Below are 15,984 nucleotides of genomic sequence, written 5' to 3' on the forward strand. Positions count from 1 at the left end.
AGTAACTTAAGACAACAATATGATATGTGACTGCTTGCTGTATTTCTAGCTATCTATCTACGCATGCCCTTTCCTCATAATCATGTAGGTACCTACCGTTCATACCGAAAACGCCCATCCTTAATTCGCTACCAGACAGAAAATGCCAGTGCCTTACAAACAAACAGCTGAAGCTTTGTTCTTTGTTCCCCAGCGCTAGGGGTCTAGATGTAAAACATGGCGACATGCCACGTTGCTAGTGCTGTAGATATACTAGCCCTGTCTTGACCGCTCTAACCACCAACAGCATGACTGAAGACTCTCGTGGCGAGCTGCGCCAGCAACCTCGCGCGATCCGTCTGGGGAAGCTCCTGAAAGACTTCGTAAACGCTCTTTCCTTTGGCGTCTCGGATAGCGCCGAAACGGTTACCGGCTACCATGCCCGCAATGGCGCCGGGGAAATTGGCAGCGATGAAACCCAAGACACCCCCAGCCGCGCCGCCGGCGAGCGACCAGAACTTGCCCTTTCCTTGCTGCTGTTGTGCCTCGTCCATCCCTTCTTCCCGCAGCATCTCCTCGAAGACGTCGGCGAATTGCGCATCCTCTGTCGCCTGTCGTGCTTGCTCGGTGTTTGCGTCTCCCTTGTTCCCCGTGAAGTAATTCCAAGCCCAGCTGTAGAAGTTATTTGCATTCGCACCACCTGGTGGTATCTCTTCGTCAAAGTCAAACTCTTTATAGTCTGATGTAAATGTGCCTGGTGGGTTCGCGTTGGCCGCACCCGAAGGCTTGGGTTTGGTTCTCGTGCCACCGAATAATCTCCGTTGCGCATCGTAGTCTCGGCGCCGTGTCGAGTCAGAGAGCGTATAGTAGGCATCATTGACGAGCTGGAACTTCCGGGTACGTGAAGGACGCTCTGGTGAATCGGCAGCTACCCGGTCTGGGTGAGTCTTGAGCGCGGCTCTTCAAGAAAGTCAGTGTCATGCTTATATACTTGGAGGTAAAATAATAAGTGGTTTTCAACAAACCCATATTGACTCACTTCTTGTATGCATCGCGAATCTGTTGTGTGGTCGCAGTCTCAGATATTTCCAGTATGCGGTCTAGACATCATCAGTTGTTAGTGGGGTGTTCGCTACAAAGGCCAGTCCATTGGGAAACTTACAGTAGTCAGGAGGTGGTCCAGTATTGGCCATTATCACAGGTATTGGATGTTCGAATAAGAAATAGTAATATTAAAAACCTAGAAAGAAACTAGATGTAGGGAAGTTCTCGTCTTTAGTAGTTAAATAGGGCTCATACCTAGGTAGCTCTTGGGCAACTCAACATCCCATCCAGACCCGAGTCGGAATCATTGACTGATTGATGGCCCACGTCATGTGTGGCGTTAACACACACCCTGGTCGGAATTTAGGCAACTGTGGCAGAGAGCGGTGGCTTGAAAGGTTCATTAGGACCCTTGTTCTTTTTTATGGGCCCAACCCTTGACCCGACGCTTGCCCCGAAGAGGCCAGGCGCGCATTGGGGGCCTTGGCAGGGAGGATCGCGACAAGGGACAACCAGCCACTTGAATTGTCGGTGAAGGGGCTGGACGTCTGAGAGCTGCAGGACATCGGATATGATTTGCAGCAAGCTATGGCCGCTCTCCAGTCGTCGTGCGATGAATCGATCCCGAGCTCTTAATTTTGGTTCTATCCTCCACAGTATTGTGGATTGAGCCGAGTACTTTGATTCGAGCGCTGTCGTCTTCATTCGTCTTTATTGCATTGTCCATTCACGATAAGCCTCGAACGTGCGACTTAACGACTGATACGAAGAAGCAATCAGCCAAACATTGTGTTTTTCAAAAGCGACCTCAGCGCTCGTGTTTGACGGATTTTTTCGCCCCTTCTCTCCCCCTTAATTCACAGCGGTGCGAACGCGACAACAGCAGCGACAACAATGGGTTTCTTTGACAGCTGGGGCGACGGCGCGTCCGTAGTGTCGCGCAAATCTCATAAATCGCATAAATCCTCTTCTTCACATAAACACAAACGAGACAAGTCGAGATCCCGCTCTCACTCGCGGGAACGTCGTCACAAGCGTCACTCGTCCTCCGGGCTAGGAGCCTTACTTGGCGATGACAGCAACTACTCCAAACACAACGCCTCGCGGGGCTCCTTTTTCAACTTGGGAAATAGCAGTTCCCGGAGCTTTTTCAGTATGGGTGGTAAGTCGCTTGTTTTCTACGTCCAATTGGCCTTTGTGCGCCTTTGCCATCTGATCACAAAATCTCGGTTGCCATTCTCGAAAGTGCAAGATAGAGAGACATGTTTCAAGATAGCTTCGTAGCAGACTGAGACGCTAACAGAGAGCCCCTCTTAGGCCGTTCCCCATCCTACTACAAGCGCTCGCCGCGCGCCAACTTCATGACACGCGCCTACAAGAAACTAAAACGTCTGTTACGCGACCTGATGTACTGGGCGAAGCGACATCCCGTGAAGGTCTTCATGCTCGTGATTATGCCCCTGATCACGGGCGGGGCATTGACGGCCCTCCTCGCGCGCTTCGGGCTAAGACTACCAGCCGGGATCCAGCGCATGCTAGGCATGGCAGCTAAGACAGCAGGCGGTACCGGCAGCATCGGGTTAATGGGCGAGGCCGTGCGCATGGCCACTGGTCTTGGCAACAACTCCAGCAGTGATCATGGATACGACGGGGGTTATCATTATGAGAAACGACGCACCGAGTACACGGATTATTCTGGCGGTAAGAGCGGGGGCGGGGGCTTCTTTAGTGGAATCGGCAAGTTTTTCTCATAAATCTCAAAATAGCTGGTTATGGCTATTTGGGCTGGGGGAGATATTGTAGCAATTTTGGAAAAGACGGCGTTTTAGGCTTGGGGTATATAGGTACACGTTTACATCCATCGTTGTGTGTTAAAATCGAGTTTCCTACAATCATTCAATGAGAACAGACAAGAAATTAGAATCTATGTGATATAACTAGCTTGAACACTGTCACTTTGCTTCAAATGCAAATCATTCCTCTTGAAGGCATAAGAAATGGTATTGTGGTATGGAAGGTCGCTGGGTGAGAAGCCCGACACTACATGGAGATTGATATCCAGTTAAGCCCGTCCATGCCTCTCTCATTTGTCATGTCGTCTCCGGCTGCCACCACTACTGACAGAATTCCGGGATGAAGTTTTCTTCCCTTTGGAGCGTCCATGCTCTTGCTCGGGGGTCTTTCCTTCGACTGCAAGGACGTCTTCCAGATTCTTAAGCTGTACACGACCATCGTTGCTCGAATCGTCTTCTGGTACCAACTCTCCGTATGCCAAAGCACTAGTAGGATACGATTCAGAGGGACCAGCTGTTTGATACTGGAAAGGATCCGGTGCATTCAAGTCTTCGTCACGCAGAAGGCTATTCGCAGAGGACGATGGCCTTCCAGTATCTGAAGCGTGACGTCGAGGGGAGACGTATTGATAATCAAAGGGAGAGGAAGAGCCATGACGTTGAGGTGGGGAATGACGAGATGCTGAAGAATGCGGACGGGGAGCGGGATCAAGCTGGGAGAGTGGAACAGCAACTCGATCCTCCTTCCCCTTCTTTCGTTTGCGGCCTTTGCCCTTTTTCTTCGAGGAAGATTCGGCTTCAGCCTGGAGACGTTTTCGTCTTCGGTCTAAAGCGGCCAGCTCTCCCTTATTCAGTTTAACATCATGCCTGCCTTTGGCCTTTGCCTTCCGTATCCGGGCCAAAGCTGATTGCACCAAAGCATTTTCCATCTCCGCTCTATCCTCATCTTCTGTATCGCTCTCTGTCGATGGTTGAGTATCATTCTCAGACGAATTGTCGTCATCGTCTGAATGTTGATAGGCATATTTGTTCCGCGACCGACCACCACCCATATCTATACCCGTAAATCGAAGTTCTTCGCTAGCATACCGTCTATTACTCAGTGTAAGCGCCAACCTATTGGCGTGTATATCCGCATCATCACTGTCCAACTCCTCGACGACTCGACGTCTAGTATCCCAAAAGTCGTCCTCAGGCGCGACATACCTCCCCTGTCTACGCCCGGATGGTCTACCCCATGAGGGCGCAAATTCGGGAGCTCGCGGCCGACCACCTAGACCGCCTCCCCTGAAAAAGCCTCATCGATAGGCTTGTCCAGAAAAGCAGCGTGACCAAGAATGACCACGCCACTTGCACCAATCAACCATAGGACAGTGGAGAAAGGTGAAGCAATGAGAAAGAGAAACCCGCATGTACAGAGTAGACCCGTGTACAATTGGGACGAGGTTGCCGTGAAGGTACCAATGGTCACGTCCTGTCCATTGAGTCGGCCAAGCAGCCACAGACCGCCAGCGAGCAGGATGATGTCGAATAGCAACAATGGGTTCGTGATCAACGCATAAATGCCGAGGAGAACAAAGACAACGGCATAGTTGCTCGAAAACGTTGACAAGTTGTAATTGACACGCGACTGGACTTCGGCAAAGTTGGCGGGCTTGGAAATGCGCTTGAAGTCAAGAAACTCGCCGATGGGCCTCATGTTTGCGAAGCGGCTGGACAACGACGTGTTGCGAAACCCAGCAAAACGATCGCCAATGTTGAGGCGCGACGTAATAAGGTCGAGAGGAATCTGAATACGCGACATTGCGAAGAGCTTTGTGGCAGCGACAAAACAGACAAGTCGGGTAGCTGGGGATAGTCACGGCTAAGAAGAGCTAAGAAGCTGGCTTCCAAGGGTTGAATCGAGAAAATTAAGAGAATCGGAATCTGGCTAAAGCTGGTATTTTAGTTGGAGCTGAATTGTGAAAGTTTTGGATGACGAAGACTAGCAGCTGTGGAGAAAGGGGGAAAGCAGCTAGAAAAGAACACCTACTTTTTTCTTGACCACTTCTAGATGACAGGGTGGAGGATGTGCTATCAGACTTTGGCTCAATGCGTTGGTATTGACCTAGGTAAAAGTCTAAAGCGAAGACAGAAAAGACGGACCGGCTTGGCTAAAGATAAAGTGTAGAATAGTGGGAAATAGATGCTGTCGTGATTGTTGCTGTAGCGCCGAGATGGAGGATGGGCGAGGATTGAGGGTGTTGACGACAATCTAAAAATCTAAAAATCTGTCCGCTTTTGTCCAGTCGGATAAGGATCTGCGATCTGCCGGGCAGGCAGAGACAAAAGGGACCCGAGATCCAACAGCTCCCTACTGCTTGCCGCTGTAGCCTGTAGGCCAGGGGGGACCGACCGACCCTTCAGGGCACTAGCCAAGCCCAGCCCAGCCCGGCGGGAGTGCCCTGAACAGCCCTGGAGAACTGGAAGAGCGTGCTGCCCGTATCGAAGGGTGCCCCACAAAAACGGCCTTTGGTTGGTTGGTTGGCGAGTCGCCCTAGCGAATGACTCGCCTCCTCTACAGTTACACAACACACCACCCACACCTTTCGACAAGATGCGTGAGAGGCGTGAAGGTAAGGAGAGGATGGGGAGGGAGGGAGAAGGAAGAGAGAAGAGAAGAGAAACGGACGAAGCTTTATGCGGGGGAGCGTCTTTTATCCCACCTGCCTAGAAACACCGAGCGCAGCTTAGTAGCCAGTAAACAGGGTCCAGCGCCGACATGCAGCTGTAGTCTTGAACTGGCGGTCGGGCATTACGGCTTCAGAGAGAAAGAGAAAAAAATTAATAAAAGTGGGAGAAAAGCGGTAGGTGTCGCAATGGTTGGCTCGGTGTCGCGGATCCTGCCAGACCAGCCGGAGCCGGACCGAGCCCTCCTTGTTGTCGCTGCAGTGTTGTCAATGCTCAATGCCTCTTTGCAGACGTGGACAACGGCTCAGTGCTCGGGCCCTCCCAGGAAGCATCCTGACTGCTGCGTTATGCGAACCCATACGACTCGGTCGATTTTCAGAAGCGTACGACCCCATATGTTCTGTGTTTGCTTACACGGCGTCCTCCAGCACACAACTCTGGAATTTCGGGCAAAGTCCGAAATGGACACGGCTAGGACTCTCTCACGACAAGCCTTGCCCTTTCGTATTCTTTTCCTACAGAGATGTCACTTATGGGTGATGACGGACCTGGCTGATCGTGAGACATACAACAAAAGCATCCGGCGGCGCTATCTCAGCTCAGCTGCTTAGCCTAGCTCACACATCTCAATTTGAACCGCCTCAGGTGGAGGTGGCCCAATGTTTTGAGACAATGACAAACAGGTAGGTGGTACGATGCAGTCTGCCTACAGGACGCCATGCTGGAATATCTAGAACACTTAACACTTACCATTATTGATTGATAATGGCATATTCTATCACGGTTCTGCACGGTGAGACGAACAGAACGCAGAATGGGCCCATCTCACAGTTGGGCTAGTGTAGCTAGCATCGGGTATTATAAGTGGTTGGGTATATTAAGGCGACGTGACGTCCTACATGAATTGAGGAGCCTACACTAGCGTTGGGCAAGTCAACCAGAGGTTGTCTGTTGGCACCTTATCCATCTACCTATTCCTTGACTTTGGCAAAGCTGTCTATGAGCGGACAGGCTTGTCAGTAAGGTTACGTGAGTAGGTATGGTATGTACCTGTAAGGTAGAATACCCCGTAGAAGAATGGGAGACCTACCTAGTCTAGATAGGACTTTTGAGGCTTGGAACAACGCTTACATCTGTGTAGGTGGGGGCATCGTATTTCTCTAGCTCTGTTTTCTCAACCTATAAAAGATCTCAAAGACTGTCGATGCCTGCTGATGCACATACGAAGTCGGTATACGATACCTCGAGTCTGCCTACAGTCCTTACTGTTTCTACTTAAAAGAATAGAGCAGAGGTAGAGCTGCTCAATCTTGCTACCTGGGCATGTCCGAAGTTGTACACGTCCGATGATGAGTTGATACCTGACATCAAGATTTTGAAGGGACACACACCAGATCATCGCCACCACTAACCTATGAGATACCCGGAGCAGGGGCCGGGAATACTGAAAGTAGATCTATGATGTGTCTTTGAATACTGCGTCATCGCTACGACGATGTGTTGTGATTGCCTAGTAGATATCATGCACATTTATACCCTATTGCCCTCAGGATAACCTCAGGTAGGGGATCAGCTCAAGCGGATGACTGTGTAGTAGTCATTGCGTTTGAATATGGTTCAAACACAATTCTGATCAAAACAAAAGTTGAAAGAGTCGTGATTTGATATTACTTAGTTGGCGCGCCTAGGTGAACTACTGTACTGCTGGGTACCTTTAGCTGGTTTTGCCGTGCTGGGAACCCCCCTGCAAGGTATCTTGGTGGTAGACCTCGCGTAGTACTCGTGGAGATTGGTACCTACGGATACCTGCTTCCCTCCTTGTACACAGCATAGCAGGTACCTGGTTAGAGCTACACTAAGGTAGTCCGCTGGCTGGTAAGAGGCATCGTCAGCACTGCCACACCCAGGAATAGGTAAATGGGAAACAAGGACCCGGTTTATCATCATGTTTAACTTGCTCTCGAAGCAAATCCCCTTTCTCCAACCAGAAAAAAAAACAAAAACAAAAAAATAACCACCAAGATCCCAACACTTCACCTTTCGCGTTAGCTCTTCTAGCGCTTTCCCTAGGTCATCCGTGGCTCGAAGACGTATTCTGGTCAACAGGGCCTAATTGCCTGTCCTCCGAATCAGTCGCATCTGCTCGAGACTCGTTAACAGCTTTGAAGATGACCCGGGCGTAATGCAATGGTTGCCGCCGTTGCTCCTTGCTTCTCTCAGGGCTTATTGCGTATACCGTCGCCTCTTCTGTTCCCCGACACAGTACCTGACGGGACAACACCATGAGAGGACCAGTTTCGAAAGCCGCGAGCAACGTTCCAACCCCCGTTCAACAATGTCGAGTCGACTACATTGCCCGCTTTTGCGCGGTGCGAATCCCCTAGATCTCCTTGCAAGCCTCCTCCGCGTAGCGCTGCCTCTACTAGCTTTCTCTACCGTCCCCGTGGCGTTGGCTGTCCAAATTCCGTTCGATAACTGCCTGAGCGACAACTATATATGGACTAAAGTCCCAGACGACAAAGTCCAGCTTCAGTTCGTACCGTTGGCCGCAGAGGCTGTCTTCGAGCCTGAAGGCGAGAATCACAACTTGCTAGTTACCGTATGGGGAAATGTGACTGGAAGAGTGGGAGATGCTGTTCTGCCACCGCGAGGAGACCCTGAATGGGACGATCCGAATGCCGCTCTCGGCGGCAAGATACAGCATACCATTGAGCATGGCTTAATAAATTATAACGCCACTACGCTTCACTCCACCGTTGACGTCCTAACCTACCGTCCGTATACGCACGATTCATATTTCTGCCAAAGTCTCCTAAATGGTTCGCAATGTCCTCTTGGTCCAGTCTTCAATAGCACCCCAGTGTAAGTCTCACTTGCCTACCCTATCTGACTGTGCGGGTTGTTATCAAGTATTCTCAGCCTACTAACTGACATAGAAATCTTACTACAGACCTTGACATGCTACATGCATTCAACCTATCCAAAGACTTCGACTCGTCATACGCGTTCGCTTCCTTTGCGCCCACTATCATAATTCGATATGGCGACCAGTATGCTACTACAGTTGCCTGTGTGTCCGCAACGGTGACGCCAACTTTAGGAAACATTGCTTCGTTTTTGAAGTTTTTACCTTTAATAGTTCTAATAATCGTTGGTGTTGCCAAGGTATTTGCAGCAATATTCAGCCCTTGGGGTACAAGTGATGTTTTCCACTGGACATCGAACTATGGCAGAGATCCGGATCTTCTTCGACTAGTTACTCCTGGCTTCGGCGATTGTCTCAATTACATTCAGTTTATCGTTCTGACAGGAAGTCTCTCCCTAGACTATCCCGGCTTCTACCAACCAGCGGTTAGCCAGGCGTCATGGTCTATTTTAATGTTCAATGAGAGTTTTGTGTCCAAAGCGGCACCGTGGTCGAGTGTTGTTGATGGCATCTACGTTACCTCAGGTGCGTATGGCCTGGAACGCACCGCACAACTTGATGGCCTAGGAGAAATTGAAGATATATGGGCTGGCTCTATAGTATGGCTACTGGTCATCATTGCAGCAGTCCTATTTCTGACCCAAGTTGGCTTCCTGGGTCGATGGCTTTGGCGTCTTATGAATCATGATTCTCAGGAAGACCTCCGGTCAAAAAATATTCCGTTTTCACTTGGCAACGTCATTCGAATAGTTTTTAGTTACTTCCTCCTCCCTATTGTTTCTCTCTCGGCATTTCAGCTTGTTGTCGCAACGCGTACCCCAGGGTACCTCGTGGCTCTGGCTGTGGTAACCTTGGCACTGATTTTTGGCTTTGCTGGTTGGGTAACGCGTCTAATTGCCACTACAAAACCACGAGCACATCTATTTGACGATCTACCCACCGTCCTTCTTTACGGTCCTCTGTATAATACTTACTCGGACGAGGCGTCAGGTTTTGCTCTGATTCCGATCATTCTCACTATATTACGCGGCATCGCCATCGGCGCTGTTCAGCCCTCTGGAACGGCTCAAATTGTCATCCTCGCCGTATGCGAGGTTGTCCAAATTCTGACATTGCAAGCCTTCCGCCCTTTTCATAAATCAACTTCAATGAACGCCTACCATATAGGTTTTTCGGCGCTTCGCTTTGTTTCCATTATCCTAATGGTTTCTTTCACTTCCTCGCTGGGACTCACTGAAGGGCCAAAGGGATGGATTGGCTACGCAATTCTCGTAATTCATGGTGCCGTACTTCTTTTTGGCTTCTTTTTGAATGCCCTACAGACGATTGTTGAAGTTATTGCTCGCCTTTGCGGTGCTGGAGGCGATGACATCCGTGGGCAGACTAGAGGTGGACTGTCCAAGATTTTTGGTGCTCGTCAATTATCGAGGCGCGTGGATCGAACAGCTGGCCCGTCAAGGTTAAGTCAACTTAGTAGCACTGCTATGCTAGACGCCGCCGAAAATGCGTCGAAGAGAGGATATGGTCGGGTGAGAAGTGAGTCTGCAGGTAGCATGGGTATCATGATGAGCCCAAGGAGAAATTCTAGCGCAATGGACACATATAGCGTGGACGCTTATTCCAACCTCATGGGAAGCAGCACTTTCGCGGCAACAACACCTAGAGAAGCTAGTACTTTCTCTTTCCTGCCGTCGCCTGGCCAAGCGACTCGCCCACAGCCCAGTGCAGATCCGTATTACCGTCCACCGCGTGCTCGTCGTGGAAACATGGACGAAGCAGGCTCATCATCACTGCACCAGGCCCGAGGTTCGCTTGGCAGTATTGATCTTGCAAATCAACGCTTGAGTCAAATCGGTGGGGAAACCGAGGGTGACATACCTACTGCTACTCCTGGATTCGCACCTTTTGCGCCAATTTTTGCGCCCCGCACAGATTACTCGACTAGAGAAGTTGATTTCTATTATGGCGTTCGAGGTCCAGCTCTTAACTCAGACGGCCCAGGACGCAAGCTAGGTACTGGTCCAGCGGACCCCACGAGCCCAGTTGCGACCGCGACGGGCTGGCTTATGCGATTATTTGGAGGCAAAACGAAGGAAAAGGGGAAAGGATTCGAAGTTGTCCGAAGCTCGAGAATGCCATCTGCAATGAAGGCGAGAGGCGGTGATTTTAGTGACGATCCGCCACCCGAAGGGATACCCGTTGCACTTGGTGTATTGCGGAAGGGGCCCATCGATAGCGATGATGAGGAAGAGATGCCCAGACCGAAGAAAACTAATCATGCCCGGGCCGATAGTGCTGGTGGCAAGCTGTTGAATGACGTTAGTGAGCCCGAATCGGACGAAGAATTGGAGACAGGGATATCGAAGTTACCAAAAGATCCTCCTTTACTACCAGACTTGGATGCTGGGGAAGATTTTAAGGTTCCGAGTCGCATACAATCCAAAGCTAGCAGGCATCCATCTCAAAGGGTCACCAGATCCTTACCGGGCAAAGACCCGGATAATCTAGAGGTTCCTGAAGTGCCAAGGAAGAGTTCGAAACGAAACTCTACAACTGAACAAATACTGAAAAATTTGGGAAGCGAGCAGTCGGCTAGCACCAAAGAACCAGAGTCGCATCTAACGGCAAGGTTGCCATTTGATCGGAGCAATTCACAAGAGCGTCTTTCGACCGAAGACCTCAGCCATTCTACATCAGTCGAGTCCAGTCTTGGAGGCGTAGATGAACGTCCCGCTAACTTTGGCCACGTTCACCAACGTAATATTAGCAAAACCGAGCCGGGTCAGGGTGTTGATCACTTGGCAAGTACAGCCGAACTTGTCAATGATCCTACGAAGCCAAGCCCCAGCCCCTCGAGATCCAGACGGTCTTGAAGCTTATATTATACGAACCTAACGAATTTCATTGTCTATTACTTACGAGGATGTAATAGAGGTTCATCTTTGTATGATCATCAACTTAGAGCAGGCGGCAGATTTGCGGTTTTTAGGATATCAGCGCGGCGCTATTTGGTCAATCATTTGATACGGCATTATTTCATCTATAATAACAAAGGACCCATATCTTAGTTGGGCTCAATTAATCTGAAGCTGGTTAACGGTACACAAAAAAGAGTCTTGTGCTACACCCTTGGAGTTTGCGAGCAAGGTGTAGCAACATTATGTACGGTTAGAAGACTGACTATTAATAATGCAAATCGAGTAAAATCACTGAAGCGTCGCATCTTTCACGTGGCATATTACTGTTTACATACTGTAAATGTCCTGCTCATTCAAATTTTAGATTCTGTTGACTTTAAGGAGCCTGTTTCAGCAGCCCTCTGCCACCATGCGCTGCCCTGATCGTGCAATGTGGCGCGAAATATGAGCTCGGGACTCGACCTCCAAGTGTCAGTCAGCGAGCGGCCTCCCTGTGTGTGCCTAACCCATTTGCTCTCCGCGCTCTAGGGTAGAATTCCGAGTCCGAAAAGTTGTGGCGTGTCGATTCCTCACCCCATATAGGCCTAGTAGCTGCTACTTATCCCACGTACTTTTTCACAGCCTCAAGTATAGTTCGCAAAGGCGTTCTCATGCGAACTGTTGTTCCTAAACGGCTGTTGAATGTTTGCCACAGAGGGGATCAATCGGGAATGGTTGCCCAGCTTACTGCCACCTCACTACCTCCCTAGCCCATGGGGTTGCAACACCATACCTTATCAAGGTTACAATCTAATATGCCTTGCCAGCTGATGAAAGCTAGGTGCACTGCCCCAAATTATGATGGTCGCTCATATAACAATTCATGTAAGGAACTTCGCAGTACTGTTTCCATTAGTGTTGTGTTGCTCTGTATTGCCCTTCCCACGGCGAGTACCAGATACCTATGGTATAACTGGTATCGCGCAATATTCAGTTACATGTTGATATATGCTTAGGTAGGGGTAAGAATATTCCTTGAGTGGGATGGATCCCCTTACTATCTTGTCCGTGGCAGCAGCTGTTGCACAATTTCTGGATTTTGCTAGTGGGATTATTGTCAATACTAAGGAAGCGTACGAATCGTCCGTGGGCCAGAGTCAAAATGATATCGAGCTTTCAAAAATCGCCCGCGATCTCTCCTCGCTCACTCACAACTTATCGTCGAAAATGTCAAAGCTGATGCAAGACGATAACTCCGAGAATGCCGTACTTGAAGTTGAAAGGGAAGCAATCGACATTCTACTTCGACTTTGCCGCGAGTCGAAGGCTATCAACAAAGAGATACAAGCCATACTTACAAAACTACGAGTCCAAGGCACGACAAAAATACGGCTAGCCGCCGAGAGCTTTGTAGTAGCCCTGAGACGAGTGTGGTCAGCAGATAAGATTCAACATTTAGAACATCGCCTCGATGAAAATAGAAAGCAAATCACGATGGCAATGCTCGTGGTCTCATGGTACGGTTGGGCCATTATCTTCACCCCCAGTAGTATTGTGTCTGCAAGCAACATACTAAGTGTCTAGCTAGGGGACAAGCCGAGAATGATCGCATCACAATGAAACAATTCGCAGAGGATAGAAGGTTTCTGATTGATCAACTCAAGAATATTGATGACATCACTCGGAGTTATGGCCAGCAGATCTTACAACTAATTCGACCTCAGACAGAAAGCAAGCAGCAAGAAGCTCGAGAGATTCTTGCTTACGCGATTGATTCACGATGGGTCCCGAGCTCTTTCATGACGACGGAAACGGAGGAAATGGAGGAACTTGAGAAATCTGACCATATAGCAATCCGAATGCGTGAAGAAAGAATCGCTGAGATGATCATGAACAGCCTCTCATTTGAGACTATCGATCATAGGGAAAGCACGGTGCCTAAGGCCTATTCGGACACGTTTGAGTGGGTGTTTGGGAATCCACAAACTGGATCGGACGGGACGCCTCGCTGGTCTGACCTTCGAGAATGGGCTACTGGGCAATCTAAATTGATTTACTGGATATCCGGAAAAGCTGGCGCGGGCAAGTCCACTCTTACCAAGTTCCTTGCGGGCGACAAGAGGCTCGAGGATTACCTGCAACAGTGGTCGAATCCATGCGAGCTTCTCCTAGCTACCTACTATTCGTGGAATGCTGGAAACAAGCTACAGAAGTCTCATCAAGGTCTATTCCGTGCAATACTTCATCAATGCCTCAAGCGATTCCCACGTCAGCTTGTCCCCAAAGTTTTCCCCAACCGCTGGGCATTGGTCCAGCTATTCTCACCTGACACGCCCGTGGCTCTTCCAGATTGGAGACCGTGGGAGCTTCTTGCTGGCTTCCGTGCGCTCCTCTCTTTAGCGGACCAGGGGCCACTCGATGGAGGTCTTTCAATCAAAGTGGCATTGGTCATCGACGGTCTCGACGAATTTGACGACGATGAAGATCACGTATCGCTCGTGGAACTTCTCCAAGAGGCAGCTACATACAACAATGTCAAACTGTGCGCCAGTAGCAGACCGTGGAACGTTTTTCGCGATGCATTTAATCAGAACCCGATGCTACAACTGGAAAAACTCACACACACGGATATCAAACGTTACGTTCATGGTCAATTCCGGAAGAGCCCGGGGTTTTCCGAAATGAAGCATCTACACCCCGTACAGGCCAAGAAGCTCCTAAGTGACATCGTGCAGAAGGCACAAGGTGTCTTCCTGTGGGTTTCGGTAGTAGTTCGCAGTCTTTTGTTGAGCTTTCAAGAAGGGGACAAACTATCCGACGTACAGGCTACCCTCGATAGTCTTCCAGAAGATTTAGACAGGTTATTTCTCGCGATATGGAGACGGACGAACCCTATAAATAACGTTGAAGGTGCCCATTACTTCTTGCTCTTAGATGTTTGTCAAGAGCATGATCTAGTTCCTTACGCCTCAACTATCTTCTGGGGAGACGATGATGCGCCAACTGATCTCGAGACAGCAATTGAAGATGATTCGTTTGTGGCCTGCGCTATATCTTCCTTGTCAAGAAGACTGAACAGTCGGACTCGAGGGCTTTTGGAGATCTACGGCATGGCTGATACCTGGAGCAGCCGAGTCGACTACATGCACAGAACAGTTAAGGAGTGGGTCAGGGATAATTGGGATATGATTACATCGTCTGCAAAACTAGATTTTGACGCTCATTTTTGGGTCCTCAAAGGCGAAGTGCTCCGGTTAGTACTCGAACATCACTCTATTCTCTTTTGATGTGCGGTGCATCGACACCTCCTATTCTTTCAGTATCCTTGACATTCTCACTCAACAAGTGGCGGTTGCTGACTCTAAATACATAGAATGGCCATGCTTGGTAACGTAAATATCGAGTTGTCGCAAGACACGGTCTGCCACCATCTACAAAAACTGTTCACGATCGCTGCAAGGGCGGACAGTCATCTGCAAAACACGGAAATGCTCGTCCAGGTTCTCAATAAGCTTGATTCAACATTGATGAAACCACTCAAGCTAGGCAGTGCGCAGTCTCATACGCCCTCCAACCACACAAAAAAGACAGTCACCCACTGGTCCAACCATCTGCATAGTTACAAGGCTTGGATGCCAATACGAAGATTATGTTCCAAAGGCTGGAGAAAACACGACTTCCTTAGGCTTATGGCCCAGCTGCCAATACCACAATACGTACAGTACACGCTAGGTCAAAACGCGAGCGGTATGTACATCTGGAGCTGTAGTCCAACACTGAGTGAATTCATCTCTAACATTTGATTACCACAGCGTCTAAACCAGAGCCCGAGATGGTACCACTATTAGTGAGCGCTGTCATAGGTGGCTGTCAAGAAAACCCTGAAACCGTATGCTTTTCCTCGGGTCACTTTCTTCCTGTTCCTCTTACCCCTAAAAGCGATAACTTTGCGAGCGGCAATATACGCGTTTAAGACTATACAGAGCTTCTTATATTCATCACAGTTCTCCCAAAAGAGTATTTACTAACCCCAGCGTACTATAGTGGCATCCTCGAACACGGAGCGAGTCGGAACGCCTCGACTTCGTCAAATTCACTCTTCAGCATGTTTCTTTCAAAGAAGTGCAGGAGACGCTAGTTTTCTTGCACAACGATTCCTTCTTCTGCAGGAGCTGGGATGCTGAATTTATTGCTGCCACCAGAGATATTCTCAATGCATATTTGTGCGCCAAGGGATTACCCTTACTCGATTTTTTGAGCTGCCCAGATTCTGCGGGAAATGAGTCGGACGCTGTGGAAATTCAGACGGCGCCTGGATCGACTACCACGACGTTAGTCGCACCGGCCCAGAAACCAAAACATCACAGGAAATCTATAGGGAGGTGGGCAAAGGCACTGTTTCGAAGGAGTATGAGTACGTGAAGCTACTGTGCGGCGGTTATTTTATGTCCCCTACAAATGCGATACGTTGGCATGAGGCATAGCGTATACGAATACCCATTGTGATGACTATCGAACTAATAATTCTATCCCTCCTATAGCAATGATATAGGTATGCCTAATCATCCTGTAACTATGACACTACCCAATCTTGTGTTCCGCCGGCATAGACTTCTGAATCTGATGGAGATTCTTGACTTTACACTTATGAAGGCTGGAACACAATATTGAGAAT

General features: G+C 49.3%; 6 protein-coding genes across 6 annotated transcripts; 3 read left to right on the plus strand and 3 right to left on the minus strand.

Moving 5' to 3' along the window:
- Window positions 1-20: 20 nt before the first annotated feature.
- F5B22DRAFT_628478 (DnaJ-domain-containing protein) lies at window positions 21-1,333 on the minus strand. Its single transcript, XM_047976422.1, has 3 exons — window positions 1,142-1,333; window positions 1,019-1,079; window positions 21-939 (listed from the first exon to the last, which is right to left on the minus strand). The coding sequence occupies exons 1-3, from the start codon at window positions 1,170-1,172 to the stop codon at window positions 273-275; spliced, it is 759 nt and encodes a 252-aa protein (XP_047825520.1). The 5' UTR covers window positions 1,173-1,333; the 3' UTR covers window positions 21-272.
- A 490-nt stretch (window positions 1,334-1,823) lies between these two features.
- F5B22DRAFT_532024 (uncharacterized protein) lies at window positions 1,824-2,942 on the plus strand. Its single transcript, XM_047972747.1, has 2 exons — window positions 1,824-2,185; window positions 2,341-2,942. Exons 1-2 carry the CDS (start codon window positions 1,918-1,920, stop codon window positions 2,775-2,777), a joined length of 705 nt encoding a protein of 234 aa, XP_047825521.1. The 5' UTR covers window positions 1,824-1,917; the 3' UTR covers window positions 2,778-2,942.
- Window positions 2,942-3,978, minus strand: F5B22DRAFT_532032 (uncharacterized protein). Its single transcript, XM_047972748.1, has 2 exons — window positions 3,514-3,978; window positions 2,942-3,462 (listed from the first exon to the last, which is right to left on the minus strand). Exons 1-2 carry the CDS (start codon window positions 3,866-3,868, stop codon window positions 3,107-3,109), a joined length of 711 nt encoding a protein of 236 aa, XP_047825522.1. The 5' UTR covers window positions 3,869-3,978; the 3' UTR covers window positions 2,942-3,106.
- Window positions 3,979-5,021, minus strand: F5B22DRAFT_532086 (prenylated rab acceptor 1). The gene is made up of 2 exons (XM_047972749.1): window positions 4,962-5,021; window positions 3,979-4,897 (listed from the first exon to the last, which is right to left on the minus strand). Exon 2 carries the CDS (start codon window positions 4,618-4,620, stop codon window positions 4,090-4,092), a length of 531 nt encoding a protein of 176 aa, XP_047825523.1. The 5' UTR covers window positions 4,621-4,897; window positions 4,962-5,021; the 3' UTR covers window positions 3,979-4,089.
- A 2,800-nt stretch (window positions 5,022-7,821) lies between these two features.
- Window positions 7,822-11,285, plus strand: F5B22DRAFT_651909 (uncharacterized protein; the record flags this gene model as incomplete). Its single annotated transcript, XM_047979533.1, has 2 exons — window positions 7,822-8,348; window positions 8,423-11,285. The coding sequence occupies 2 exons, from the start codon at window positions 7,822-7,824 to the stop codon at window positions 11,283-11,285; spliced, it is 3,390 nt and encodes a 1,129-aa protein (XP_047825524.1).
- A 350-nt stretch (window positions 11,286-11,635) lies between these two features.
- On the plus strand, window positions 11,636-15,952 carry F5B22DRAFT_532208 (uncharacterized protein). The gene is made up of 5 exons (XM_047972750.1): window positions 11,636-12,826; window positions 12,898-14,562; window positions 14,683-15,056; window positions 15,122-15,198; window positions 15,354-15,952. Exons 1-5 carry the CDS (start codon window positions 12,354-12,356, stop codon window positions 15,729-15,731), a joined length of 2,967 nt encoding a protein of 988 aa, XP_047825525.1. The 5' UTR covers window positions 11,636-12,353; the 3' UTR covers window positions 15,732-15,952.
- The last annotated feature ends 32 nt before the right edge of the window (window positions 15,953-15,984 follow it).

Source organism: Xylaria bambusicola, assembly GCF_022495145.1.
Source record: "Xylaria bambusicola strain CBS 139988 unplaced genomic scaffold F5B22scaffold_76, whole genome shotgun sequence".
Classification (NCBI taxonomy): Eukaryota; Fungi; Ascomycota; class Sordariomycetes; order Xylariales; family Xylariaceae; genus Xylaria; species Xylaria bambusicola.